This window comes from Chaetodon auriga, chromosome 18, assembly GCF_051107435.1.
Source record: "Chaetodon auriga isolate fChaAug3 chromosome 18, fChaAug3.hap1, whole genome shotgun sequence".
Classification (NCBI taxonomy): Eukaryota; Metazoa; Chordata; class Actinopteri; order Chaetodontiformes; family Chaetodontidae; genus Chaetodon; species Chaetodon auriga.
Genome location: NC_135091.1, coordinates 13,935,108 through 13,963,105, shown reverse-complemented (window position 1 = coordinate 13,963,105; position 27,998 = coordinate 13,935,108). Strand labels below are relative to the sequence as shown.

The 27,998-nt window shown below is 45.6% G+C and overlaps 2 protein-coding genes across 4 annotated transcripts in view; one reads left to right on the top strand and one right to left on the bottom strand.

The window, feature by feature from the left end:
* Window positions 1-21,121, top strand: part of ino80 (INO80 complex ATPase subunit) — a 33,964-nt gene extending 12,843 nt beyond the window's left edge. For 2 of the 3 annotated variants that reach the window (XM_076756400.1, XM_076756402.1), the window contains exons 26-37: window positions 527-667; window positions 1,258-1,483; window positions 9,038-9,165; window positions 13,532-13,626; window positions 14,169-14,241; window positions 14,752-14,910; window positions 15,098-15,200; window positions 15,292-15,380; window positions 15,901-16,056; window positions 16,471-16,642; window positions 18,480-18,695; window positions 19,485-21,121. In XM_076756400.1, coding sequence (XP_076612515.1) covers window positions 527-667; window positions 1,258-1,483; window positions 9,038-9,165; window positions 13,532-13,626; window positions 14,169-14,241; window positions 14,752-14,910; window positions 15,098-15,200; window positions 15,292-15,380; window positions 15,901-16,056; window positions 16,471-16,642; window positions 18,480-18,695; window positions 19,485-19,693 — 1,767 coding nt within the window. In that variant the 3' untranslated portion in view covers window positions 19,694-21,121. The remainder of the gene's footprint in view (window positions 1-526; window positions 668-1,257; window positions 1,484-9,037; window positions 9,166-13,531; window positions 13,627-14,168; window positions 14,242-14,751; window positions 14,911-15,097; window positions 15,201-15,291; window positions 15,381-15,900; window positions 16,057-16,470; window positions 16,643-18,479; window positions 18,696-19,484) is intronic. The other variant, XM_076756401.1, reaches the window with a different exon arrangement.
* A 1,771-nt stretch (window positions 21,122-22,892) lies between these two features.
* On the bottom strand, window positions 22,893-24,726 carry chac1 (ChaC, cation transport regulator homolog 1 (E. coli)). Its single transcript, XM_076756790.1, has 3 exons — window positions 24,089-24,726; window positions 23,918-23,953; window positions 22,893-23,807 (listed from the first exon to the last, which is right to left on the bottom strand). The coding sequence occupies exons 1-3, from the start codon at window positions 24,257-24,259 to the stop codon at window positions 23,424-23,426; spliced, it is 591 nt and encodes a 196-aa protein (XP_076612905.1). The 5' UTR covers window positions 24,260-24,726; the 3' UTR covers window positions 22,893-23,423.
* Between the last annotated feature and the right edge of the window lie 3,272 nt (window positions 24,727-27,998).

Genomic DNA, 27,998 nt, shown 5'->3' with positions numbered 1-27,998 from the left:
TTCATCATTATCTCCTCAGCATCCACCTTTGCTCAAAATGCATGCATAATATAAGCCTTTGCAGAAAAGATTACGTGATCGAGCATGCAGTTTATCCTGTGACACAGGCGACTAAAATCATATAAGCTGCATAATCATAACATTACATAACATTTTAATCATCAAGCTGAAATTTTATACAACATTTCAGGCACGTTGGCCAATAAAACTTCCTGTCAGAGCAGTTTAGAAAAACCATGAGTGCTGCATTCGATAATCTCTGTATGTTTCTGTGTGTGTTTGTTTACCTGGTTTGCAGCACCTCTTACTTTTGCTGCATATTTTTTGTGTTTCGTATAATTAGAATATAATGTTTTCTTCAATCTCCCACTTTACCTCAAATCAAAGCAGGAATCAGTTCAGCAGGAGGCGTAACATCAACTGTGATTGCTTGCAATTTAATACATTTTGCCACTCAGATTTAATGACTGTATTTGTGAAGTTTTGGCTGTAAGTGATGTAGACTTTGTGTGTGTTTGTGTTTCAGGACCTCGTGTTCACAGCGTTCAGCCCCGGCATGCTGGGACACACGGACGTGATGGTCCACAGTCGAAAGTCTGCCACCTCCTCGCTGCGGCCTTGTCAGCCCACACTGCCACCAAAGTTCCTGCTAGCTGCCACGCCCAGGGTGGGTGTGTGTGTGTGTGTGTTTGTGTGAGCAGCAAGTGACCCGATAAAGGCGCTCGTCTGTGTGTTTGTGTGGACAGCCTGTGTGTGTGTGTGTGCTGGCCCGTGTAAGACAGACAAGCATTTGGGTGGTCGTGGAAAGGGAAGAGGGAAGCGCTGTGCATGTTGCCTTTGTAGGCTTTCAACAATGAGCAACTCTTATCTGTCAATATGTGTGTGTGTGTGTGTGTGTGTGTGTGACTGTGTGTGACTGTGTGTGGTTGGGGTGTGGGGGTCACCACTGTGGTTTCCAGCTGCATTTAAAACAAACAGCCCTAAAAAAAAGGGCTTCTTGCTCAGGTTGTTCACCAGCTGTTGAGCTTGCTCTTGCCCTCTTCCTATACACACACACAGTCAAACACACACACACACACAGTCAGACAGCCTGCTGATTCAGTTAAACTAGCCTTCATGCTGTAGCTTTTCCTGTATCTCAAAAGTAATAAATACGTGTCGATTTACTTGTAACACACTATCCTAAAGTCTTCCTTCTCTCTCCATCACTCGATATTATCTTTCCTTTCAAACCTATCTCTCTTTGTGGCTTCCTAGGTGACAGCAGTTCCCATGGAGCGTTATTGTGACGACCGTAGTGCGGAGTACGAGTGGCGGGTGACACGCAGTGGAGGGGGCACAGTCTACAGACAGTGTTTCCTCTACGGCTCCCCTCAGCTGGCCTCAGACTGGCGCACAAGGGCCAGTGCCTTCCACCCACGATGCCCCGGGGGAGTGATGGCTCTCTATCCACGACATGGATGGTCCTTCATTCGGATACCCGGTGAGCGCTTTGTGTTTCTAATTTCCTCTGTGGAGTGTTTGTTGAACATGATCGGTCCTCCCGTGGTGTCTTCATCGGTCCAGTCCACAGCAGCAGTGTGCGATGCCAAGGGGAAAAACAGATGACGCTGTCTTCAGAATAGGGTTTCGTAAGCTCAGATCGTCAGTATTGGTAACTCATAGTTTGCTTTGCGTTCATTTGTTTGAGTCATATTTTAACTGATGGTTTTATCAAATGGTGGGTATCCAGTTTTTGACGGAAAGGAGCCCGTGGGAGAATCGGCAAAGGCCAGCCGGGGGGGTCAGCAGGGCATAGCCGGGCACATCACCCTCTTCTGTCACTGCCCGTCCATCCGCCAGGCAGCCAATCCCTCACAGTCCAATGGAGCCGCTTAGATAAAGGGCTTCTGCAGTGAGTTCACTCACATAAACGCCCACCAGTGAGTGCAGGATTGCGAGTGTACGTGTTGTTGCGAGCTCTTTATCAGAAGCGCTTGGGCTCGTTGAGTTAAGGGTCAGCTGGAGCAGAGGGGTAGCCGACTCGTTGCCAGGTTTCAGATGACTGATGGATGTCCAGGGTGAGAGAGGCCATTCCAGTTTTACAGACAAAACTTCCCTTCTCACTGACCTGTGCAGCCCCTCTACCTCTGATAAACTGTCTCTGTCATGGATTATGATGACTGCTCGCTTTTTGTTTTGTGTTGTGACAGAGGTTCCTGGCACAGAAAATGGACATGTGTGTCCTTTTATACTGGATGATAAACCTGCAGCATACTCGTTTTGTACTTAAAGACGCACTGGTACTGGTAGAGCCTTTAAATCCTTTAGACACCCTCGCACAGATTGTAATATTGTAATGCTTGATTTTTGTCTTCTACCCATCTGTGTGTACATGTGCTTGTGAGAGTGTTTGTGTGTAAAAGTGAGAAACAAAACAAGTATTTGTGTGTCTGTGTGAGAACCGTCTGAAAGCTCTTGTGAAGTTATACGGAGGCAGACAAAGCGAGGAAGTTTAGCTACTGGTCATTGTTCAAGTGCTTAGTTAGGTAACACTAATAGATGGTGTGTGTGTGTGTGTGTGTGTGTGTGTGTGTGTGTGTGTGTGTGTGTGTGTGTGTTTGGACCATCGGGTCCATTCAGGGAACAGCGCTCACACGGGGCCTGAGGTGTCTCTCACATCTCCCCACACACTCTCCCACGCTCGGCGATGTTGCCTTTGCTTCACACACACACACACACACACACACACAGACACACACACACACACAGACACACACACAGACCCGAGGACAAGCTTCACCCCCGTCCCTCCCGCTAACGGACGAGACCGCAAACTGATCTGAAATCTCTATCTGGCTACAGCCTCTCAATCCGTCTGGTCTCCCACTTCTTTCTCAGCCTCAGTAGGAAGGAAGTGACCCAACACTCCGGCACCCGTCCTCCGCTGAACACATTGTTGCCACATCAAGGCCCAGATATGTACAGTAGCCCAGCTGAAGTTTCCCACCCTCCCTCTCCACTGCACTCCCAGCCCCACACCTTTTAGAACAAATGGCAGAGCTGAATAACTGTTTGTTTTGAGCGCCATGGCGTGAGTACGGCTGCCCACTGATATCGACGGAGGAATCTAATCAGGGGACTTATTAGGAATCAGGCCACAGAGGAGGAAAAAACAATTGAGGCTGTAATGTCTTGGGCCTCACATTTGTTTTTTGTTTTTTTGATGTTATTGTGTTGCCAAGGACAGGCGTTTTCATCCAGAAAAGACTGAATTCTCCACTCTGTGTTAATAATGTTAATGTTGATGGTGATGTCATATAGCTGCACCTTTCTGACACCCCATCTGTGGTGATCAGAGAGAAAGAGGGACATATGCAGGGTATTATCAGCCATGAGCTGAACCCATGCAGTCATCCAGTGTGAGACACCAGGACGTTAGAGTAGAGGAGGTTTTGACTATAATTAGAGACACATTCCAGTCTTGTTTGTTTGCTAAATTGCTGCAGTTCTGTGGTCACCTCTCTTTCACTTTCCAGAAACTTCACTTTTAGCAACAGTTGGATCACTTTATGTCCAAACAGAGACCAAGTTCATGCTGAGAGACGTCAGGTTACAGGAAACGCTTTCGAACGTGGGTGCTGTAGGATTATTTGCAGAGCATTCCACTGTAACACAGAAATAACCATCCTTGCTGTCTGTGTGGCCCCTGTGTCGCTTTCAGTAATTAGAAGGAACCGCTCCACAAAATGACGGCCTTCTCACTACAGCGCCGACTCCTGACTCTTTTTCTAGCGTTATCGTGAGCTGGGAATTGACTGTCACTGCTGTGTGGGAGTGTATGTGTGTGAAGGAGATGGTAAAGAGCTGCGTGTGTGTGTGTGTGTCCATGTATCAATCAGAGTATGAGAGAGAGGCCAGGCAGGTCTAGCCCAGCAGCCCACATCAGGCTGTGGGAAATGCAGTTCTGCCTTCCTGTCCCTTCAAAGAAACTCTGCTCTCCAGCAAAATGGCAGGAAGCTTCCCCAGGCCCTCTGATAGACAGGCACAAAACAACACAGCCGGCCAGCCTCACCACATCACCGTCTCACTCTGCCCCTCTAGCTGTATTAAACTGGCACCGGTGACCGTCTGCGGAATGTAGCAGAGACACACAAAAAAAAAAGCAGAACAAAACATCAAGCCAAGTGCGTAAAGGGACAGAGATGTTTTGATTTCCTCGTCCAGTTTATGGCTATTAGTGTGTCCACAAGAAGGAAAAAGCATGTTTCACTGATGCTTAAGAAACTTATCTCCCAAAGTAGACTGAAGGGGGAGACATTAGCCACATTTTACCACGATGGTGAGCTCCAAGTGGTATCAACCTCACTCTGTCCTTAGCCAGCTAGCTTTCATCTGTGGTGTGTCGAGTCGGTGCTGGCCAGGGGTAACTAGCAGTAATCTGTCTTAATGACAGAGTTCACAGTGGGCGGCTGTGGTGTGGTGAGATTCCCCCATCTATCTCTTGAGTCCCCCACAGACTGTCTGTCTCTGCTCCTGCTCAACGACTCCTCGAGAACCAAGAGAAGCGCTTGTCTTGCATGTCTGAGGGGAGACAGTGATGCATCTGCAAACATGTTCCATATATATATACACACACACATAAACACAATCCATCACTCACTTACTGTCACGAGCAGTCACACAGACACATTTTTGGGCCTTTTGGGAATGCATGTTTGTCATTTGGCTCTGCTCCAGAGTGGAGATACCGTGTTCTAGATGCAGACAGATGTCAGGGTAGCTTCTGTAAGACTTCACCAAGCCCTGACAAGAAGCTAAAACCTCCTGCTTTCTGTCTGTCACTTCATTCCCAGCTTCCAAAACCTCCCGCCGGCATCTGGCTCTTAGCTGTACGGATGCTGCCGTTGTGAGAAAATTAAGTTTAAGTCCAATTTTTGTCAATATGTGCAGAAGCAGCAAAGTAGTGTCAGGCTAATATTTCCATCATCAGCGGTGCTGAACAAGTGTTGCCCATTGACTTATTGATTGCACAGTGTAATGTATCATTATACAGTGAGGGGCTGACGCCCGGTTCGATCGTTGATTCGACCTGCTCTGTGGCCCCCCATCTGTCTCTCTTTCTCACATAACCATCCATCCATCTTCTTTCATCAGCTACTGATTTCTTTTTTTTTTTTTCATTCTGCAATCTTGCTGCTGTTCCTCTCCTCCTTTTCAATCGCATCTGCCCCGCTTCCCTCCCTGCTTAGGGGCGGCTCCGCACTTGGCTTTGGCTGCAGCAGCAGAGGGGAAGGGTACAGGACAGGACAGAAGATTGTAGCGGCGAATTAATGAAATTAGCGCCGTAGTTGGTTTGGGAGTATCAGGCGCCAGGCACCAGGGCTGGGCCGGGGTTAATTAGCTGGCAGCAGGCCTCTAATTGGGTCAGGACCATGTCAGGCCCCTGGCTCTGGCCCTACAGGGATTGGATTACACCGTCAGGGGACAGACAGTAGGAGGAGGGAGAGAGGGTGTGTATGGGGGAGCAGTAGGGAGAGTGTGTAGTAGTGGAGGAGGGAAGGATCGAGAGGGAGCTGGAGGGTGCGAGGATGTGGTAGAAAGGGGGAGAGAGGAGGGACAGGGGAGTGTAGCCTAATCTGCCAGCAGGAGGTAAGATGGGGATTGCTGGCTGGGTGAATACCGCTGTTAGACTGGATTGGATTTGGGCGGGTGTGGGGGGTGCTATGAAAGGGGGGCAGGGCAGGTGGTGAAGCTTGATATGTGTATCCATAGCAACGGCAGAGTGGTGTGACACCACATGGGATTTGCTTGTGTTTTGGGGTGGGGTTTCCATGCAGTCCTTGTCCTCGTCAGTCCACAATTAGTAAGTTGCGTTGTGTCCATTTGAGTGCATTTTAATCCAGATCTTCATTTTGCTTCTCATGTATCTTGAATGTGAGGGGACCTGAGGCCCCTTTTGTTTTGCCATCAGCTCTAGATGACGCTGTCACTATTTAAACTAATTTTGACTGAATTTCAACTGAACAAATCTTGAAGGCCAATTCATTTAAAGCACCGCACAAGTTAGATGTATACACATATCCATTTTTATCCCCTTAAGCCCTCCACATTTCATGTTACATGCATGATCACTACAGCCAGCTCACATTTATGACCTATGGTCATGCATTTCACTGCAGCCACATGTAGCTTATAATGTAAGCCATAAGTGTTATGCTGGAATGAGACGGACCACCAAAGCCCTCCCAAATCGCAATTATTCATTTTCTTGGCTTCGCTTTACAGGCTATGGCAGCGATGTTTAGAAAAAGGGATTTTCTGTGCGGCACTAAATGTTTTGAACTCAGCCACCTCGCTCTGTAAGCCACATCGCTGGACTTTAGGGAGTTTGGATAGTTACAGGGGTGGGATTTTTTTTTTTTTTTTCAAACACTCTCGTCATATCTGTCGGACATCTGTTTCCCAGTTTTACTTTGATTATTTAGTATCTTTTTCAATCACTTCTCTGGACTTCAAATGTCACTCAGTTTCGAATACGTTTACAATCCGATGGAGCCCTTCAGCTGGTACAGAGAAATCAAAATGTAGGAGATACCATCAGTTGTCAGATGTCAGAAGGTGGCTTCCTTAAAGAGCGGAGTAGCTCTCCTTTTAAGGGTCTTCTGTATAATTCAGGCATAAACAAGAGGATTACCCTGATTGACATGTCTCTTCATACAGAAATAATAGTATCCAACTGCTTAATATGGGATTTTCAGATTTCCAGTTTATGCCCTTCAAGAATTAGTTTAAATACATACCACATTTAGTCCTGTTGGGCCACAGAAATCCTCACATGGGGGCTTGAGCCCATCTTCAAACATGACATTGGAGTCTGGAGGCTTAGATATAATCTGGTAAACAGAAACAGATTGGTGGCAGGGGTTGAGCAATATTGCTTTATATGAGCATTTGCCTCTTTGCCAAGTCGTGGTTTGCATCTGGGTGGTTGGCAGTGTGGTGGTTGGTGCCCTTGACTGAGCAGCCGCCCTGGTTAGACTGGCACCTGTGGTGAGGAGGCCCCGTCTCATCTTAACCACAACATCACCGCCGCCACCGTGCTAATATCGCCTCGCAGTAGCTGGAGCCACCACAGACCCCCTTCACTCTCCGTCTGTCCCTCTCTGTCTGGACCTTTTTATTTTCTGCTCATGTCTAATCCTCTGCATGTCCCACTCTCCCCACTTACTTTTCAGTTCATCTACTCTCTTGACGCCAAGGCCAATTACAGGCCTTTGATGGCCGGATACAGTGTTTGTGTATCTCAGGGATTGCGGTGTGCTGGTCTCTTGGTACGCACTGAAATGAGCCACAGCAATGTGTAACAACTGCCTACCTTACAATAAATCTAGAGTTCGTTGGATCTGCTTCACATTTAGTTTATTGTCTCTTGCTAATAGTGTATTATTACTATCTTTTATTATCCTCCTATGTCCATTTCCCCCTCTTTTTCTCAATTTCTTGTACATTTCAAATCATTTTTATTCACTCTGAGAACGTAACAAGGAGCGATAACACTAGTGAAAAGCGCATATACTTGGGCTGCAGTGCTCCAGCTGTCTGGAAGAAACCCAACAAGTGAACTTAAAGACTTTGATTCAGAACTCATCCTGTCAGCTCTGGCCCAGGAGCTCTGGGACTGTGTGACAAGGTCCAAATGTATTTGACAGGCTGACACCACTCTGCAGTGACCTGTAGGTGAGCTCTCCAATACCTCCCCTGAGTGCTTCCTCTGTTCATCTGTTCTATTAGTTCCTCTTTAACACCTCGACAGGGCCTGACCTTCTTCGGGGGGCTATGCTAAAGGGTCGCAGGTCAAGGTTCAGCCTGAGAACACATTAACATAGAATGCTACTGCTTATGGAGAAAGATCCAGTTGGTTTTGTGAGTAGTGTTGGATCATCATGTGTACTGATTGTCTTTTAAACACTGACCTCATATCAGTGGATTACGGATATTGTGGCAGGACGTTGTCGTGCGCTTGTTTTATCACAGCCTCGGTTTAAATTTTCTGACCTTGCGTTTTGGATTGATGGCACGTGATTTCAACACGGTTGGTTACATTACATTGACAAAGCAAGGAAATAAGACTGGGAAATATTTACAAGCACAGGTTTTCATGGTACAAAAGGGCTTGGGAACAAGTGTCCGAACTGGAGTGCGAGACGGCCAAGCCTGACTCTCCCATAGGGACTCTCTTGTAACCCTGGCTCGACCCTGTCACCTGACCCTGGACCTGGCCTTAGGTTCTCTCCACTTGGGGTCACGACCCCTTGGTCAAACACCATAGTGTGCCTGTCACTGGGTCGATGGCAGCCGCGACCCTTTTCTCATTCTGCCATTGTGCCAGATGACGTTAATTCCTCATCAGCTGGACGTGGAGACAGCCACTTCAACAACAGACCCAGGGTCAGATTGCTCCTCATTTGCTCTCTGTGGCTCAGTCATTTGACGACTCGTGGTTGGCAGTAACGTGACCGAGACCAACTGCCGGGCCTATTTGTTCGTCTTTTGTGCCACTGTGTGAAATGGAGTGTAAATCACTTTTTCTCACAATTTCCCTCTCTGTCTCTTGTTCATTCTCTTTCTCACTCTCATCAGTGAGTCCAGTCAATAAGGCCACATGCGTTATTTAAACAATCAGCAGATTAGGGACAGATTTAGGAGGATTGATCTCCGGGCTCATCCATTCTTGTGAAAGAGTCTTTATCCTTGAGAATGCAGCCTTATTCAAGACTCGTATTGATTAGGTAAGAGTTAATAACCTCCGAATTGATTGGGCCGCTTTTCTGTATTCTGCCAGTGAGCAGATGTATTACATTATGAAATTATGTTAACGCATTAAATCTTTGCAGCAAAGGAAGAGGATGACATGAAGAGTGGTGATTGTTGATTTCTTTGCAAGAAAGTCCTTTCTGGCATCTTCTGTGTGTGTGCATGTGTGTGTGTGTATGTGTGTGTAAACTTGCTGAACATGTAGTATAGGTTTTCAATCCTCTGTCTCTTCCTCTTTTAGATAAGGAGAGCCTGATCACAGAAAGTGGCAAGCTCCACACTTTGGATATCCTGTTGAGCCGGCTAAAGGCTCAGGGACACCGAGTCCTCATCTACTCCCAAATGACCCGCATGATAGACCTGCTGGAGGTATAAACACACACACACACTGGACAGTATGTACCAGCTACCAAGAATAACCTTGCTCTCTGACAACACACCATTAACGTTTGCAATATATATCTGTGTTGTTCCAAACCAGTTGTTTGACTGGTCTGCTTCCCCTGGCTAGAAATCGAGCTCCTGTACAGTGCAATCACCCTGCCTGTCTCTCGTTAGTGCACTCATTAGACGGCTAATTAACAGGTCAGGGCTAATTAGCGGGGTCTCATCTGCAGGGGAGGCAGCCAGATGGGAGGGATGACTGGAAGGAGTGAGGAAAGAGGAGAGGTGGAGGGGAGGAGGGGGGGCATGAGAGTGGTAAGGGCCTTTGGGTTAGAAGAGAAAGAAATTATGCACAAAATTGAAGACAAAAGTAGTTGGAGGGGAGGCAGAGGGGGAGAAGAGATGGGAAGACAGAAGTAAAGATTACACAAAGCCAGAAAAAGGAAAAGAGCAGGTGAGTTTTAGTGACTCTTATTGCCTTTATCTACATGGGAGAAGTGCTTTAATGAGCACAGAGGCAACAGTGATACATCATAATATTGTTTATGTATTTATGAACAAGGAATATTAAGAGAAAACCACATCATCAAACCCAGAGACACTTTTAACACCTTTAAGATTCTCTGTTTGCTGCAATCTGTTTGGAAGTCAGGCGCAATCAGGGTGGAAGTTCAAGTCATTTGTAAAATCTGCATCTCCATAGGAAAACAATAGCGCAGAGCGATTTTGGCCGCGGTCATGTTTCGAAAAGCCTCGGCGCAACGCTCTATTGTTGCCTCCATATTTGTTGCAAACATCACTATGGAGCCAAAAGCCTCTGGCGTGATGTCATTGGGAATTCCTTCCCCATTCACACAGCGCAGCACTGCTTCCACAGCCAAAGCTTTTGATGGCAGATGGACCAAGACCAGGTGGTTAAGGACTGTCTTCCTGTGTGTCTGGAAAACAGTGGGAATGCCTTGTGTTTACGGCTGTTGGAAACTAACAGTGGTGAGAATGCTCAAGATGGAGTAGATAATGCAGGCCAGTCATTCTGTGTTAATGTTCTTCTCACTCTGCACTCGATTGTCCCACTTGCAGTCATCCCTCCAAGCTAAGATTTCCAGGTCTAATGAGGCAATATCACAGTTCCTTTTTTACCGTATAGGTGACCTCATACAGTAATGGGAAGCTGTGACAGCATATATTGTAATGGGTTAAAGAGATCCACGAATGAAATCATATATTCACCAATCTGGCTTCAGTCTTCCTTGACCATATATTATCTTTCTCATCGGTTGGGGATGAAAAAAATCCTGCAGATGGAGTTGATTTTCTGAACATGAGACTGTGACTGAGAGAAAGAGTGAAGGAGAGGCTGATGCTAATCTCTGTCATTAGCGTCATTGTTTTCGTCGCCGGTCGGCTGCCGGTTCTTCTGGTGACGTCATGTCGTTGGGTGATGGATCGCTTAGATCCGGGTGGCCTGAAAAAAAAAATAACATTGTTGGCTTTCTCTGGCAGCAGCCGATAGTGGAGCAAGACCGCCAAGTCACTGCCCTCCTGCTTGAGTTGTGCGTCTGTGGCTGCTTAGATGGCACATTGCTATACTGTAAGTCTGCGGCTTCAATTACAGTGCTGGCGGGAAAGCCCACACTGACTCTTTGGTACTGCTGCCAGAAATCAGCAGCAGATTTTTATCAAAGATTACAGATATACACTTCTGACTCAATTTTCCTGTCAGGTCCTCTTTTTCATTATTAACCAACATAAAAGTGGGATACAGCGCCTCATAATACGATACAAAGCACAGATTAAGTGTCAGTTATTTTATGATGTTCGAATATGATACATTCTGACTATTGCTTATTACTAATGATATATTTCTGCTACACTGTGACTGAAAGTCCAACAGAAAAAGTGCAGACTGCTACAACAAATGAAGAGCCATTTCCTAGGGATCATGGGTGGTAGAGTTTTATTTATTGTGGTCAGTCAGTTTGAGACTTGGATGGATGGATGAAATCAGTCAGTTCCAGCCTCCTATCATGGTCCACGTTCATGCCGTCATCTGACCTGGGATGCTGTTCTTAGATGTGAGTGGTGCAGAAGCTACCGTAAGTCTATGTGCCCACAATGCAGCCCGACAGTTCACCTGGAGATTTGGGTGTGTCATGCTAATAGCGGCTAATGTAGAAAAGCCTCTAGCCTCAAGAGATGAGGGGTGAGCTACAGAGGCAGAAAGCTCACTTTTGTCTAACTAACTAACTGTTGACTGAGGTGACATCACTTGAGTCAATTAATCAGACTTTGCACAGCTACCTCTCATACAGCTTTTCCCACAAACACAGTAGCACTCTCCATGACCTGCACACAGACTGATGCATAAAATCGATGGAATTCTACTTTAGGTTAATTGTAGCACTCGTAAAAGTTTCGTTAGCTTTTCCAATGGGAGAATATGTTGGTAATATATGTAAAATGGCACAGAAAGCAGTTTTGACATACTGGTGTAAATTGCAACTCAACCCTAATGAAGACTTCTGTTACAATGTTGGCAATCTACATTGTTTGCGAGCAAAAATGTATTTATAGTGCCACTATGTCATGTTCTTTTAAGTAGTTCTTTTTTGCAGTTGTTGGGTTGGGAACAGACTGTGACCATGCACACTCTGTTCCCAACCCAAGAATTACAATAAATACACAATGTGACCATGTACTTCTGAGGGTTTTTTCCAGACTTTGGGGACTCATTATTGTTTGGGAAGTTGAGAACAACCTGGCTGCCACTCCTTGCTTTTGCGCATAGGCGGTTTTCATGCACATGTGAGTGCCAACTTCAAAGATTTCAAGGAAAAAAATCCAATTTGGGAGGAGACAGAAGTAAAAGACAGGAAAGAGGAGATTTCAGCATGCTTGTTCTCCCATGCCTTTCTCCTGCTATACATCATTTGAAGTTTCTTTGTCAGGTATCACAACCATAAAGATTTGTTTTTGCTGTTTTTGCTATGATCCTGCTGTCAGTTAGTTGAGCAAGATTAACACATTTGTTCAGTCAGGTTGACCTGAACCTACACCTTGATTTATAACATTTGCAGTGGAACACATTACAGAATCTGTGAAAACTGCAGAAATATGGCGGTGTCACTTATGATTAACACCAGCTCAAACAAAATATGAGAGAAAATTGCCAGCTGTTGAGGTGTAGATTTCAGTATGGCAGCACTATTGGAGAAAGTCCACGACAGGACTCAACAAGATCTTAAAAGAGATTTAAAAAGTCTGTGGGATTTCAGGTGATTTTCTCCTGAAGCTTTTCCCCTGACGATTTAGACATAGATGAATCTTTAAGATAAGGAAGGCTGAGTAAGGCTTTCTGTAAGAGCAACAATATCTGCAACATCCTGCTGGCAAGCTATCAAACCCCAATTCAGCAAGGTCAGCAGCAGTTTGGCGAGCACTGGGCTAATGGTCCCTAATGTGGTGTTCACTCAGAGCAGATGGGGCTGTTGGGAACAGAGCCAGACACACAGAAAGAAGAGGGTAGGAGGCCCCCAGAGTCATGACACGGGTTTGGAGGGGGGTCACAGAAAACATAGTGTCAAATCATGGCTATCATTGGTAATGACTGTGAGAGGTGAGCTGTGATGGGTGCCAGTACTTGTGACTGCTTCATTGGTTTGGGGGGCACTGACATGTTTGAGTGAGGGGGGTCAGGGGTTCGGGGGAGCGCGTAAAGAGAGATCAACGTGTCACCTCATCACTGCTGTTGCACTCCCGAACCCCTCCCATCAGACCTAACACCCACATGCAAACACACACACACTTTGTAGAGCAGCTTAGCAGACATTCGGGGGGGATAAAATATCAAATTCTGCATTTCTCAATGCCTCTCTGGGCTTGGATTGAGGTTTCAGCTCCAGCAAATGCGCATAAGAAATGTGGGATTCTGATATTTTGGACACAAAGTTGCCGTCTGACAGAAAATCAGACGTTTATCATTAGTCTTTCTTCACCCCTGGAACTTAACTAGTCGACCTGCAGGGCTGATCTACTCCTCAGAGAAAGACTTAAATAGCTCTACATATTCAGGAAAAACAGTTTGAGACTCCAGTTTCCTCGAATTTGGATGAGAGGAGTCTGTAAGTTTGTTGTTTTCAAAGTCACAGCACTGACGGCGATCCAGGAACATTAAGTTTCACAAATCCATCAGTTCAGAAACCTCATTGATGAATTCCATGCAGAGCTGCATCGAGTTCCTCTCATTAAGGAAAGAACTGCAATTCCTTTGATAATCAGCAGATATTCTGATTGTGTGTGACTACTTTGCTGTAGCAAACATTTCCCAACAGTTGAATTTCTATCTCTGCAGGAGTACATGGTTTACCGTAAGCACACCTACATGCGTCTCGATGGATCCTCCAAGATTTCCGAGCGCAGAGACATGGTGGCTGACTTCCAGAGCCGGTGGGTAAAGATAGATGTGATCTACACTGTGTGCACGTGTGTGTGAGCATGTGCAGGAAACCAAACACCGCCAATCGCTAACTGTAAATCTGCCTTTTTCACAATCAGCGAACAGTTTAATCTTACGTGTGTACATTGAAGCATGTGCATGTCTGTATGTTTCCTCCACATGCTCTGGTTTACATTAGTGTGCAGCTCTGAGGCGCCGGTGAGCCTCTGGTTCTGGTTGTAGGTGAGAGAGCTTGAGGGGTTTTTTTTTTCTACATCGGTATCAAGCGCATGTTTCATTTGGCATGCCTCTCCCCTGAAAGGTTTAGTGGGCTATATTGAACCGTGTCATTGTGAATCATGCCCAGTTTTACTGCCAGGCTTTAAGTTTGTGTTGACATCTTGGAGAATGGTTCTCAACTTACATCGTAACTTAATTGTGTGCCATGATGCTGTATATGGACATTTGCACTGTACAGTTGTAAATGATATCTTTCGATTTGGTGTCTCTCCCTCCCTGTCTGTTTCCCCCCATCCCCCATTACCCTCTGTAGGACAGACATCTTTGTCTTTCTGCTGAGTACGAGGGCTGGAGGGCTCGGCATTAACCTGACTGCTGCTGACACTGTGAGTCACTGGAGGAAAAACACTTCACTTAAACAATATCAAAGCTTCAACACCACTCATATTCCCTAAATACATGAAAAGCCAGCGCAGCCCACAGTCTCTGCCATATGTTTTTGTGAGTCTACATGTGTGTATGCTGAAGGGAGGCGAACATACACATTTAAATATGATCTCTCCCTTTGTTTATCAACATCCCTCAGCATAATCTCCTTTTGTGTCCCTATAGCTCAGTTCAAGTGGGATTAGCTGTCATGACAATGAGTTTGAAGTGACTGTTAACACGGGACATCTGTCGTGTTAAAGGCCAGTTCACTTGGGATAACACATCCCTGTAATTAGTCTCAAAAAATGAGAGAGAAGGGAGTGTCCGCGTCATGTTTGTGCATTCATCGCCCAATTTGCACCATGCCCCAAATAGTAACAATACAGCACGATTAGAAACTTAAGCAACAGTGACCTTGACGTCTTCGTTGTTGCAGAAAAGTAACATGTTTTTTTGCTTCCCTGCAGGTCATTTTCTATGACAGTGACTGGAACCCCACAGTGGACCAGCAGGCCATGGACAGAGCTCACAGGCTGGGTCAGACCAAGCAGGTCACTGTCTATCGCCTCATCTGTCAGGGAACCATTGAGGAGAGGATACTGCAGCGGGCCAAGGAGAAGAGTGAGGTCTGAAACACACACACACACACACACACACACACACACACACACTCATACATACAAAATATGACGGAGAGGGAACAATTTCAATTTGAGACTACAGCAGTTAACCTGTTTCTGCAGTGTTAATCAGAACTGTACATATGAATTAATTAGAGAGTCGATTAATGCTTTATTGTTCGTGTGTAATAAGATCCAAAGGGTGGTGATCTCTGGAGGCAACTTCAAACCAGACACACTCAAACCCAAAGAGGTGGTCAGCCTGCTGCTGGACGATGATGAGCTGGAGAAGAAATGTGAGCCTTGTCTTGATTTCATTCAGTTTTCTTTACCGTGGCTATAAGGAGGGAAGGAAATGAAACAAGGACGTTGTTTCTTCTCCTTCAGTGCGTCAGAGACAGGAGGAGAAGAGGCAGCAGGAGGAGAGCAGCAAGGTGAAGGAGCGCAAGAGAAAGAGGGAGAAGTACGCCGAGAAGGTAAGATTCAGGGTGATCAAACACCAGCAGTCATGTCAATGTGCAGTTTCGTGGTTGGTCGAGCACAGAGAAGGATGTGTAGAATAAAAGAAGACAGGAAAGAACTAATGTGGGACATAAAACAGGGAAGGAACGGTAACGCCTTGCCTGTACTGACGCCAACCATGGAGGAGGACGATACTACAGGACCAGGGAGTCATTAAAATCAGAATGAAATACGTCGTCATGGACTTCAAGTGCTCGATGTGAGGTCAGGGGGGTCACCAAAGTCATTAGATGTCACCCTCTGGGGGCCGTGTCCATACCAGATTTCACAGCAATCTGGCCTGTACTTGTTGAGTTACCTTGCTCTGGACCCGAGTGTTGGACAGACGGACAGGCCGACCAACTGAACACTCAGCATAGATGTCGTTAGAAGAGGAGACTAAAGGATGTGACAAGGAAAGGGTGTAAAACGTATGAAACCTAACCTGTCCCATAACCCCCTCCTGCCCCCCTCTTTTCCGTTTCTGTCCTGCAGAAGAAGAACGAAGAGTCCGAGAACAAGAGGAAAAAGGAAGTGAACCTGGTCATCTCTCACGCGCCCTCAGCCGACAACTCCAACCTCTCTGCAGACGGAGACGACTCCTTCATCAGCGTGGAGATGGACTCGGCCATGCCCAGTCCCTTCAGTGAGGTGAGGGCATCCAGGGGAAAACCAGAGGAGAGGGAGCCTCCTTTCAGTGGAGAAGGGGGGAAATGCTGTATGTGACTGTGATGTATGGCTGCTGCTATTCGGTCACTTTGGCTGTCTCCTTTTAATATTCACTCCTTTCTTTGGTTACTGAGTCCTCTCTTCACGTTACTTTCTTCTTTCATTCTATCCTCTCACAATTCCTTACACCCTTCTTTACCTCCCTTATTTCTTACTCTCTACATCCTATCTTTTCCATCCCTCCTTCTCTTCCTGTGCCTCCTGTGCTTCTCCTCATTGTTCCTTGCATTACTCCTCTATTGACATCCTCTGCCGTACCGGCCCGGTTCCCTTGTTTCCTGTGGTGCTGACCCCCAGCCTGTGTGTATGTCTGTGTGTGCTCCTGTGCACGGCCAGATCTCCCTGAGCAGCGAGCTCCAGCCCGGCTCGTTGCCCCCGGATGCCGACGCGGACGAGAGCAGCAGCGACATGCTGGTCATTGTGGACGATCCCGTGTCCTCTGCGCCGCAGTCTCGTGCCACCAACTCTCCCTCCTCTGTGTCTGGATCAGTCTCCGACAACATGAATGGTGAGAGAGCAAATATGTGTTAGCCGACCAAATGTACCACTGTATATCAACTAATTCAGATTAGCTTTTATTTTGCACTGTAGTACTTTTACGTAAGTAAAGGATCTGAAAACTTCTTATGAGTCACATGAAGAATGAAATTAACAGCTGAATTCCAAAGTATACAAGTCAGTATGGAGCTTTGAAAACCTTACTTCAAGTCTAGAATATTGTAAATGTAATGAGTGCATAAAACTATTTTGTCTCCTATTTATAGGGACATTCTTTTTATGCCACAAGTAGTTTGGGGGTACACTGTCAAAAAGTTCATTTTTTTATAGCTTCCTAATTTCAGATAATCCTAGTGCTTGCAATCTGTGCAGCTTCCCTTCTCCAGACCCGCCAAATAAAACATAACCCATGTTATCTGAGAGACAGTATTATCATGTTCGACCAGTGTGACTCACATGAAGGTCAGTACTGCACACAGAAGTCTGGCTTGTTATGTTCTCTTCACTATCAGGGCTCGTGTTTTTATTGGCTTGCAAGCATTGAGCCAAGTAATCTGTTAACTCACATGTTTCATGCAGCAAATAATTCAGATTTCTGAGGGTTTTACACTCAACAGAAACATGATTGTCTCTCGTTTTTCAAGGGTTGAAGCAAAAGATCTAAGACTTTTTCTGCGCACATTAACGATTTATCTCTGTCACATTTTGAGCACAGATTTGTTAAAATCCGCGTTAGTGAGGTGAGGATTTCTCCTTTGCCAAGATAATCCATCCACTTGACAGGTATCTGCATACAGTCGGTCAGGTTGTTGATTGTGGCCTGTGGAATGTTGGGTAACTCCTCTTCAACGCCTGCGCAATGTTGCTGAAAATCGGATGATTTATATTACCTAACAGGAGTGTATTTGGCTTTGGCTGCAGTGTTTCAGCATATTTTGTTCTATGGGATCCAGATAGATAGCGAGCCTATATGCTTATACGGTGTATTTGTACTTTGGATGCATTGCACTAATGTAATCCCTCCTAAATACATGCCGCTTCATTGAAACCCATTTGGGATTTTCGCTGCCATGCTAAGAGGCTCCTGCCAGAGAGATTAATGGCCCCTGCTAAAAAGGTCCAGCGAGCTGGGAAAAAGTTGGTGCTACCAGAGACGTGAATGATGTTATAATGAAAGGTCTGAAAGGCAGAATGGGGGTTAGAATATGGGAGCAATTGGTGAACTTGGACAAGTGAGTGAAAAGGGAGGAAGAGTGAGATTAAGACCTCATGGGAGGGTAAGAGTGAGGGATTTGTGAAGGGGTTTTCATCTGTGCCTGGGTGTTAGTGATGGGATAGGGCTCATCCCCCACCCCCACAGGAAGGTTGTATACCACAGTGTCTGGATGGAGACATGCAAAGAAAATGCAGACCCAGTGGAGAGAGTGGGGAGGCAAAGAGAGGGGGAGAATGTACGGGAAGGATTAGGCACATTACCAGTGAGGCAGCCACTGGCTCTGATTCTGCAGACAGTATGGAAAATGAGAGCAGTATTCCAGGTTTTGCTTCAACCTGTACTTAGGGTAAAGATGAGTTATGATTAATGTTTAGTAATTCTTCTATATTACAGTAAAACTTCCATTTCAGTGTCTTTGAAGGACTGCGTTAAGGCCAAACCAGACTTACAGTGCTGTGTAGTACTGCCTGACTTGATTCTGTATCATCTTTGTGTAATAGGTTTAGGTCAGTGTGTACTTTAAGACCTGCCAATACATGTGCATCCAATCATCCTCGTACCAAAGCGGTTAGAAAACAGAGTGAGAGGAAAACATGTTTTTCCTTTTATGCATTTGCCTTTTCTTCTTCAGGTGTTTCAGCCTCGGACACAATCAGTCCCGGCAGAGGCAGGTCTGGGCGGAGTCGGGGGCGGCCTAAAGGATCGGGGGGCGGGCCGAAGTCTGGAGGGAAAGGACGCGGGCGCAAGTCGACGGCGGGCAGCGCGGCAGCCATGGCAGGAGCGATGGCTGGTGCGGCGGCTGCATCTGCAGCAGCGTATGCTGCTTATGGTTACAGTGTTTCTAAAGGTGAGTGAATGTCGCACACGCTTTCACACCAGTGGACGGGCTACGTCTGTCCTGTGTGTGTTCGTGGTGCTTTCTGCTGACCTGGCCTACACAGCATTCTCAAAACTTCTTTTTCAGTGAGCTTGTTGTTCTGGCTCAGCGTTACAACACCAGGGAAATGTTTCCCAACTTAGATCAAAATTTGAATATAAGGTTAAAACTTGAAAAGGTCATACCGATGATACGAATTTCATTGCAACACAAAGAAGTCATACTGGCAATGATACAGAACCGTGAACTGTGTCCATGTACCATAATACATGCTCTCCTATTGGCACATAAAAAAATCAGCATATTTAACCATTTTATACTGACTGATGAAACAGGAGGCTGAGGCAATTAGGATGGGTAAATATATATTGAAAGGGTAGAATTAACTGATTTCTCTTTTTCAACAGAAATAATGTTTTCATGCTGGAAAAGCTTAAAAGTCTACATATTAAAGGGAAAGCTCCAGTTCTTTTTATGTGGAAATTCTGAGGGAAGTGTCGAGTTCCATCCATGGCACATTTATTAAATTGGTGCTGTTGGAATGAACAATGTACTGTATGTGTTAAGACAACAGGCGAACATGGAGAAAGTGATGAGTTTGCATTAACTGGGGAACAGGAGCAATCAGAAAGAATGGCCTGAGACTCTGCCATTGGCTAAATAAAGCCCACTGCAGCATTATGTATTGAAGTCTTGAATCGGGACACACTGACACTTCCATGAGAGAGTAACCATTCCTGTGTCCGTCCCTCCTTCCAGCAGGACTCTCTACATCCAGCCCCCTGCAGCCTTCCCTGGGCCGGTCCGGTACCAGCCCCGCCTTCAGCCCCAGCAACAGCTCCTCTCCGCAGGCCAAAGTAGGCGCCTCCACCCCGAGCCCCCACAAACAGCTGGCTCACAGCCACCACCACAGCAGCCACGGTGCAGTCAGGAAAGGCAAGGGCCCTGGTGGTCCTGGGGCTCGATAATGCACTCATACATACATGAATGTGCCCTCACACACACACGCACAGCTGTCTCAATATAGAACACACACACACCGATAACTGACCTACTCTCACTGTGATCCCCACAGATGCCCTACGTTCAGGCTAAGAAATAGAGAATACAATATATATATAGTAACAGACGCTCACCACCTGGACGACCATGGCTCAGCTACGAAACAGACCCCCGCACACACACACACACACACACACACACACACACACACACACACACACACACACACGCACACAGTCATTTAAAGGTACGGTCCCCACCAGCCTCTACATTTCTCGATTCAGTTTTATTTCAATGTGTCAGGGCCGGTGAGCAAAATCTGCCTTGAGTATTTTGTTTGCATCGTGACAAGAGTGTTTCCAAGTGCTTTTTGAGAAGACGGACTGTACTTTTCTATTCATGGAAGGAAACTTCTTGATTTGCTACCTAGTCGTGGTGTTACAGCACAGACGTGAACTGACACATGTAGCGCTAAGGGCTTTGAAATCCTTGTGATTGCCAGGGTAGGAAGGCAGAGGAGTTCCTGTCAAATGCACTGAGCCACGTCTTCCCTTTTTGGATGTTCTTGATTCTCATACGTGTACATAGGTTATTTAATTGTTCTGTAGATGTGCTCAGTGCAAACCGGTGGATGATTCTGCATTTCACGGAGCTCAATGTGAACCCATACCTTACCAACCCACATGTTACCAAACAACATGTCTACAGCTTTTCTACTAAAGCTCTTATTTTTGTAATGAAGATGCGAGTGCCCACACCCACATGGCAGGTCTTGGCATTTTGGAAATTTCTTGTCCGTAAAATGTATTCGCGCACAGGAGGAAATGAAAATCGAGTATATATTTTTTGTCCCATGGGGAAAATGAATGAATGGATGATGTGAAAAAACGATATTCCAAAATGAGGGGTACCGGTTGATACGGCAGTGCTGCTAACAGTAAATTTCTGAATTCACTCAGATTATTTGGTTGTCTAATATTTAAGTTATTTGAGTTCTGTTAAACATGGGCAATTCGCGCTAATTGCAAATGGGATGTTCACCTGTAAAACAGTGTAAATTGTACCGAAGCCATTTTTACTTTTCCGAATTTGTTTTTCGTGATGAGGAGTCTGTGGTTCTCTTTGATGTCATTGATGTTTTAGGGGGGGAAAAAAGGTTTGCATCAGTGTCCTGAGTTGAGCACTACATCTGTTATAGGTTTGTTTTGTGTTTATAGTGTGATTAAAATATGATGTTCTATATTGATGTACATAATGATGAGAGCGACATTTCCTCTGGCTTTTCCCTCATTCGCCTGTCTATTTTTATAGGTCATGTGTACATATGAAGAAATGCATCAGCCATTTTACTAACAGGAGGAGCCAACTGAAAATAAACGAGTGCTAAATCAGTCTTTCTGCTTCTTCTGAGCTCTTCTATCGTTCGTATTCATCATACTTGCATTGCTCGTGTAAATCTCACAGATGTATTCAAGCAACTTTGGCTTATTAAACCATAATTTTGTGGTCACTGGCAACTACCCAGTAAAGCTTCAAGGCTTAAACTGTTCTGCACTGACACCCTGTGCACCTGCAATCATTGATTTTAATCAATGTTTACATGCTAATGACATGCTAATGAATTGCATTCAGTTCACAATGCAATATCACACTTTTCTCTAAAAGCTGCACTCAGTTCTTTATATTCTGCAACGTTCAAAAATTCAATCTAATTTGGAAGGCCTCTATATGCACCCGCAGGTCACATCCAGTCCTAATTTAGAGCAGTCAGCTGCAGTCTTTCCACAAACAATAGCCCTGTCACTCAAGGTAATCTGCAGTGGACCGTTTTCTTTGGAACTTCTTTCTATTGAAGAAATAGTCCCTATGAAAACTGTTCACAGTGCGACCTCTGTGATTGGGACATTGGTTTTTTGGAAAGACATGTTCCTATTGGGTTTTCCAGCATAAACTAAGTTCCATTCAGCTCCACTGCATTGATGTTGGAGGCAGATGGCAAAAACCTGGCAGCTAAAACTTGAAACCATTTATAATTTGGGTGACCCTTTAATGAAACGTACATAACAAGGTCTTCATCTGATTAAAACACACAGAAACGACCCAATCGAAGCAATGCCGTTTTATGCGTGGCAAAGATCTGAGACGTTTATACTCTGAAGCGCATGTGAATTAATATGAGCATATTTTCACATGGTTTGGTGCAGGGCCGGGAAGATTTCATCTCGATGAGCACCTCAGCAGCATGTTCTTCCTGGTGCACTCTGACATGACCGCGGAGCAGACTGTAAACACAGGACTTCCAGGTCTGGGCTTGTTCCCAGCCAGCAGTTACATAAGCCCCTGCACCTAGATAGTCTCTTGACTTGACTCACATCCAGGGTACAGGCTGCTCCGGCCAGTGCTTGGGAGTGTCCAATGTATGTTTGTATGTGCGTACACTGCAGGAACCTGTTCTAAAAGCAGAGCTGTCTGGATAATACTGCTGAGAAGGATGTGCAGCCCAGTCAGGAAAGTTATCTAGCTAACTGTAACTCAGTAAACCTGCTTCTTGGAATAAGACTCGGCCCTTGTATGGTTGCGAAATGCGGTGTGTACATACACAGTCTGCACATCCATATGTGTAATATCTGTCTTTATTTTCTGACCTTTTTAATTTGTGACCCTTTAAGACATCATCTCCCTCACAGGTTATTTGACCTTGATGTGGAGATGTGTTAACATTCTTTTTTTTAAGTGATTTTATCTCTTAAATTCTGAGGGTTTTTAAAGGTCCAAGGAGGGCAGTTTTGAGTTTCCTCAAGGAAACAATTCAAATTCAGAAAAAAAAGTTATCCCCTTAATCATCTTGTGCCTCTCAAGAATCCCTTCTCCAAGAAGCCCTCAGGGGGCCTTGACCACTGATTTAAGTCCAAGTCACTGCACCGTTTTCCAAATACAAGGAACCATTTCATACTGTCAGCATTTTCCCCACCGCAAAATAAAGAGGCGATATTAAGTTTTAGTGGAGTAATCAAAGGCTGTGAACCACATGCCATGCCGGACTGCTTTCAAAATCAGCAAATCTAACGTTGGCTGGCACCGGATTTGTAAAGTTCATGTTCTGAAGAAATCTCACAAGTCACATTAAGAGTAACTGGAAGGCACAAATCAACAACAACAGGATAGTTCTTTTAACTGTTTATTGGATATTGCCTGCACACTGGGTGGAAAAGTTGCCATCAGCACCTTTCTCAAAACAGGTGGACACCTTCAAAAACCACAGCAGCCATATGGTGAACTGGCAAACAGGTTTCACTGACAATTAAAACGCTTTACCGTCTGAATGGGCTGGACGGAACTTGAACTGTGCAAATAAAAAATGCTTAATGTGCATGTTTGGGGAAAAAAAAAAAAGATGTTTACAGTCAATAACTACTCAGTGATTACACATTTTGTAAACATAAAGCTTATATGAGGTTTAATGTTACAATGTGGACATGAGGTCACACCATTTATTATAATAATTTTAATATCAAACTTCCCTTGTATCACTTGAGTAGCATTCAATGGATTCAAGCACACTGGATGATGTAGTGTAAAGCTAAATTTCACAACATAACATGGGTGGACAGCATGACAGGTGAAAAGCCTCGGAGTGTGTGTGTGTGCGCGTATGTATTCTTCCACTAAATAAGCTGGTGACACAAAGGGTACGAGCTACTGGGCTACTAACAGATAGGACACCACTGTCAGTGCTGCTGCCTCAATGGAGAACAGGTGATGGTCTTCCACGTGTGGGCAGCTGCGCCTCATGAACTCAGCCAGCCGGAGCAGATACTCCAGGTTGTGGCCGGTCTTCCCTCTGCTCACAGCAATCTGGATGCCGATCTCCTCCGGGCTGGCCGGCCCCAGGTACAGGGGGTTATCGGTGGTGGCGATGTACAGCAGCGCCTGAACTGGGGGCTGGCTCTCCCCCTCCGCGAAGAAATCCACCATTCTGGTGACGTAGCCTCCGCAGACCGTCTCGCGCACGTTCAGGTACTTCAGGGACTCCTCGACTTGAGAGCCCGTGACCTCGAACGCCACGCCCCAGGTGCTCGCCTGTGAGAGGAGGAGAACATTGAATATTAAGCAATGTTTAGTCTGGAAAGTCCACTGCATCTGCTGCAGCATCACGCATTAACGAATAGGAAGTAGTGCTTTCCACTTACGTCATCTTCTTCAATCAGCGTCACCACTCTTCCGGGCTGCGGAGAGAGGAAGAGAAACGGGTCACGTCATGGACAACGCCTGAAGCAGTGAGGTCTGAGCAGTTCACAAACAGTCAAAGTAAGCACACGAACACCATGCGACAAAAGACGCCCAAACATTTAGCTTCTCACCAATTTATCGTTCCCGCGGTGGAAGTTGTCTCCGTGCCAGAAACGTCTCTTGTAGCCTTGAATGTAGCCGACCTTGCTCCTCCTGTACTTGAAGTCAGGCTTCCACACCAGTGACCCGTACCCGAAGATCCACAGGCTGGTCTTCCCGGCGATTATGTCTTGAGGCTTCATTTTGATCGATAGTGTTGACGACGTTCAGATGAATCGATGGATCACTCTTACAATTTGATGTTGCTAGCTAAGATGACTAGCTAGCTAGCGTTAGCTTCCTCCGGTCCAGGAGCAGGGGGACCGGCTGGCTCGCAGGTATACCGCGGACGGTATTCGAGCCCAACTGCTTGGCAGTTGCGAAGATGGAATCTCGCGGTGGATTTCGCCTTGCACTATGCATTGCCATTGCATTAGAGGTGCCGCATTATGCCTTAAAAATCCATGGCAGCCGTTCGGCCTTCAATTCAGTTGGGGGAAAAAACAAAAACCGTTTTGGCCAGCTGATTTGCTGGCTGGTGACGCTACGAATTTAGAGCCTACGAGTGTTGAAAACGACGTCTTGTTAAGAGATGTTCGCGTCTCAAACGCCTCTCGGTAAATTTTCTCCCAGGTCGCGACGCGACATCGATTTAATGCGTTCCCTCGATAACATGGCGAACCGGCGCTGACATATTTATACAGTTCAGGGCAAGTAGGCGAGTCCATGCTAGTGTTTTTGACCAATAATATTTCAAGAAGTTTGTCCTGTATTAACATTTAACCAATCATACTTTGGTGCGCCGAATAAGGCGGAACTTCAAACCAAACCGCTTACACGATTGGTGCAAATTTTACTGTAGAGGCGCCCATATCTTTTAATGTGATTGGCCGATGAACTGTAACGCCAACTGACTCAATTTATGATTGGTCACCTGTGTTGTCATTCTCTGAATATATTTCCATATGGTTCAGACTTGATCTGGCTGATGCAACTTCCCACAGCATTTCAGAGCCATAGCAGCAAGCAGGCAACATACCAAGACATTGCATCAGACTTGTTCTAGCAGGGAGGCTTGGATAGGGCAATGTATTTTATCTAACAACCTATGCCAGAAAGAAAATAAAGGAAAACAATCTAAAATTATATGTGAAGTTAAACATAACACAAATTAAATTAATCATTATGCCCATGAGAATAACGTGACCTGAGCATGATGTGCATGGAAATCACTCTTGACATGTGAGGAAGTAAATGAGCACCCTGCGAGGATGTTTAAATGAGTGAGGGCAAGAGAGAGCTGTAATCTGCTCCCACAGCTCAAAGATCCTGTGGCCAAACATGGTCTGACAACTGAGGATCCTCCTCCACCACATTCATCTCAGCCTCCTGAGAGTAGCAATGGAAAACACTTGCTGAGGGGAGGTGGACAGGAGCTTTTCTTTTCACATCTGCCGTGTTGTGTGGAATCACAGTTTCAGTTTTTTGTTGACACATCTAGCAGATAGGGTCATTTTGACATGCCACGTGATTGGCTGGCTCACCAGTGGGTCAGCCTGTTATCATTAGAATCTTACTACGTGCATCTTTCTATCATTCCAACTTTGTAGACACACGCATAAATCCCTTTTTATACACTTCACTCAAGAAACATTCTTCTTTGGCAACCAAATGCAGGCTCAGAGACAGAATGGGTGATTGATGGAGTTTGATAACCACCCCAAGTTTAGACTGCACACTTAATAAACCACATGCACACTCATAATAAACCACATACTTGAAAAAATAAGGATAGCAAAACTAAGAAAAGGGCAAAAGTGAATCAAAAACTGCCAAAACAATGCTCACAGTGGAGTTGAACACGAGAGAAGAATGATCCGAATGATGGAAGACCTTATCAAAGGTACAAAAATGCCCACGGCTCCTGCTGGATCTGATATACTGTAATAGCAGAGGCTCATCTGTGCTCAATAGGTAGATTATCTATAAATAGCTGGCATTATCTGCCTTGATAAGAGGCCAGACAACTGTATCAGCTCTTCATAAATCTAAAGCACCTCACAATCCAGGCCTTTGAGCGACCCTGTGTCATGCACAAGCTTCCATCCCATTATGCCGTGGCCTTTCATGTCCATCCACTCCTCGAGCCTGCTGATACAGTATCTCCGGGCTAAGCCATGCTGACAGCACTGCCTGTAATCTAATCTAATGCACTGATTCAGTGTTTTGACTCGTCGATTTCTCAAATATTCACCTGTCTGTTTGTCTTTGCTGTCCAACAAATGTATTTAGATCACTCAAGCCCCAGACTAAAATATCATCTTATGTAGTAACTTGTGTGGACATCGTATCCTCTTGTTTCTGTTCTGACAAACAAGACAGAGTACATCTATCCCTTCTGCTGCGGTGAAGATGGAGACTGTTTTTTGAGTATGATGTAAACATTCTTGAGCAGGTCAGGAGCTTGTGGCTGGATTACAGGGACTGGTCAGTGCCATCTACAAGCAGATCCTACAGAATGTGACTGAACATGCGTGAAAACATCCATAATACACATAGCTGCCCATGCTTCAGGGTGTGTCTCAAATTCTTATTCTTATTAGAATAGGCTGCTGTTTCACTTCCATTGCTTTGATCTTGAACTGGAGTGTACCTGCAGCTTTGTTTTACTTCCTGTGTGTGGGTTTTTTACTGACACCTAGTGTTAATTAATGAGACAACTACAGCAGAGTAAGAGCATCATGATGGGAGCATAATCTGCCTGCATACTCAAGAGCCAAACGGGGCTTTAAATGAAAAGCAGCTATGAAAAGGAAAGCCAGAGCTAAGTAGCAGTTTTGCACTCGTGATTGCGACTGAGCATCACAGGGACTGCCACATTCCTCGTGAAGAGATAGGAAGATTTGAATTTCAAATCTGCTTCCTGATTCTCCATTCATGACATCAATATCACAGATTTCCCCCCTCTTCCTTCTTCGGAACAAATAGTGCTGATGAGCGTGTTTGTCTGCGCTCTCGTCTGTTTTTGCGGTTGTTTCCTGAAAGCCCAAAGTCGTCTGAGGGAGCGAGTGCGCAGTGAAGAAAGGGATGCGTGAGAAAAAGCGTTGGCCTGCGCCGGCATGTTCTGCATTTTTTTAATCAGGGAGGAAACAGGAACTGATGTCACAGGGTCACAAACAGGATGCTGTGATTATAACACAATGAAAATGCCTGGCCATGCTATGGAGACTCAGGGGCCAAAGAGCAAAGCCCTAGCATGTGTTTGCTACTGCCGTCAAGTGTGAACGACTGCGTGTGTCTGCGTATAGGTGTGAGTATGATGATGGTGGGAAGAAACTCAAGGTACTATCAGGCTGGGTCAAGTAACAGACCAAAGCATGGGGGGGGGGCTTTAACTAGATGGCTAATCGTTGTGATAACGCGTATGTTTTTGTTGAGCCAGGCCGGAAACAGCCTTTTCCAAACGTGTTTTTTTTTTTTACATACACACAACACAAGCCTTTAGATGAAGATGCCTAGGTCAACAGGCTAACAGGATGTGTGTGTGAGGGAAAAGCCATCCAGATCCTCTGCCGAGTGTTGATTGCTGCTGATTAGGGGCTGTTGACTGTCGCAGGGTTTCTGCTAACTGCAGGCAGCTCGCATTTGATAATGCGGGTGACACATTTCTCTTCAAGTGCATTCGGGGCGAATTTTACGACTGATCCATGGCTGATATCTCAAAGGGCAATACGAGTGACCAGATTGCTCTGACAAGTTCATTTTTCTCCTTTTTATTTATGTGGATTCACAGCAGATCCACTGGCTCCCATCTGGTTTCCCCTCCCCTCCGGTGACAGCCCCAGTGCCAGGCCCTCTTCCCCCAGCTTTGTTTGCAGGAGTGGGTAGCGCAGAACCGGGCATTGAAATATTGCTCTTAACCCTGAAGCGAAGGCAGGCAGT

Excerpts from the sequence above, each read along its gene's own strand:
- chac1 (XM_076756790.1), bottom strand. The coding sequence starts at position 24,259 with ATGAAGCCTCAAGACATAATCGCCGGGAAGACCAGCCTGTGGATCTTC. Across the intron at positions 23,954-24,088 it reads ACCGCGGGAACGATAAATTG|CCCGGAAGAGTGGTGACGCT; the intron begins GTGAGAAGCTAA and ends CTCTCTCCGCAG. Across the intron at positions 23,808-23,917 it reads CGCTGATTGAAGAAGATGAC|GCGAGCACCTGGGGCGTGGC; the intron begins GTAAGTGGAAAG and ends CTCCTCTCACAG.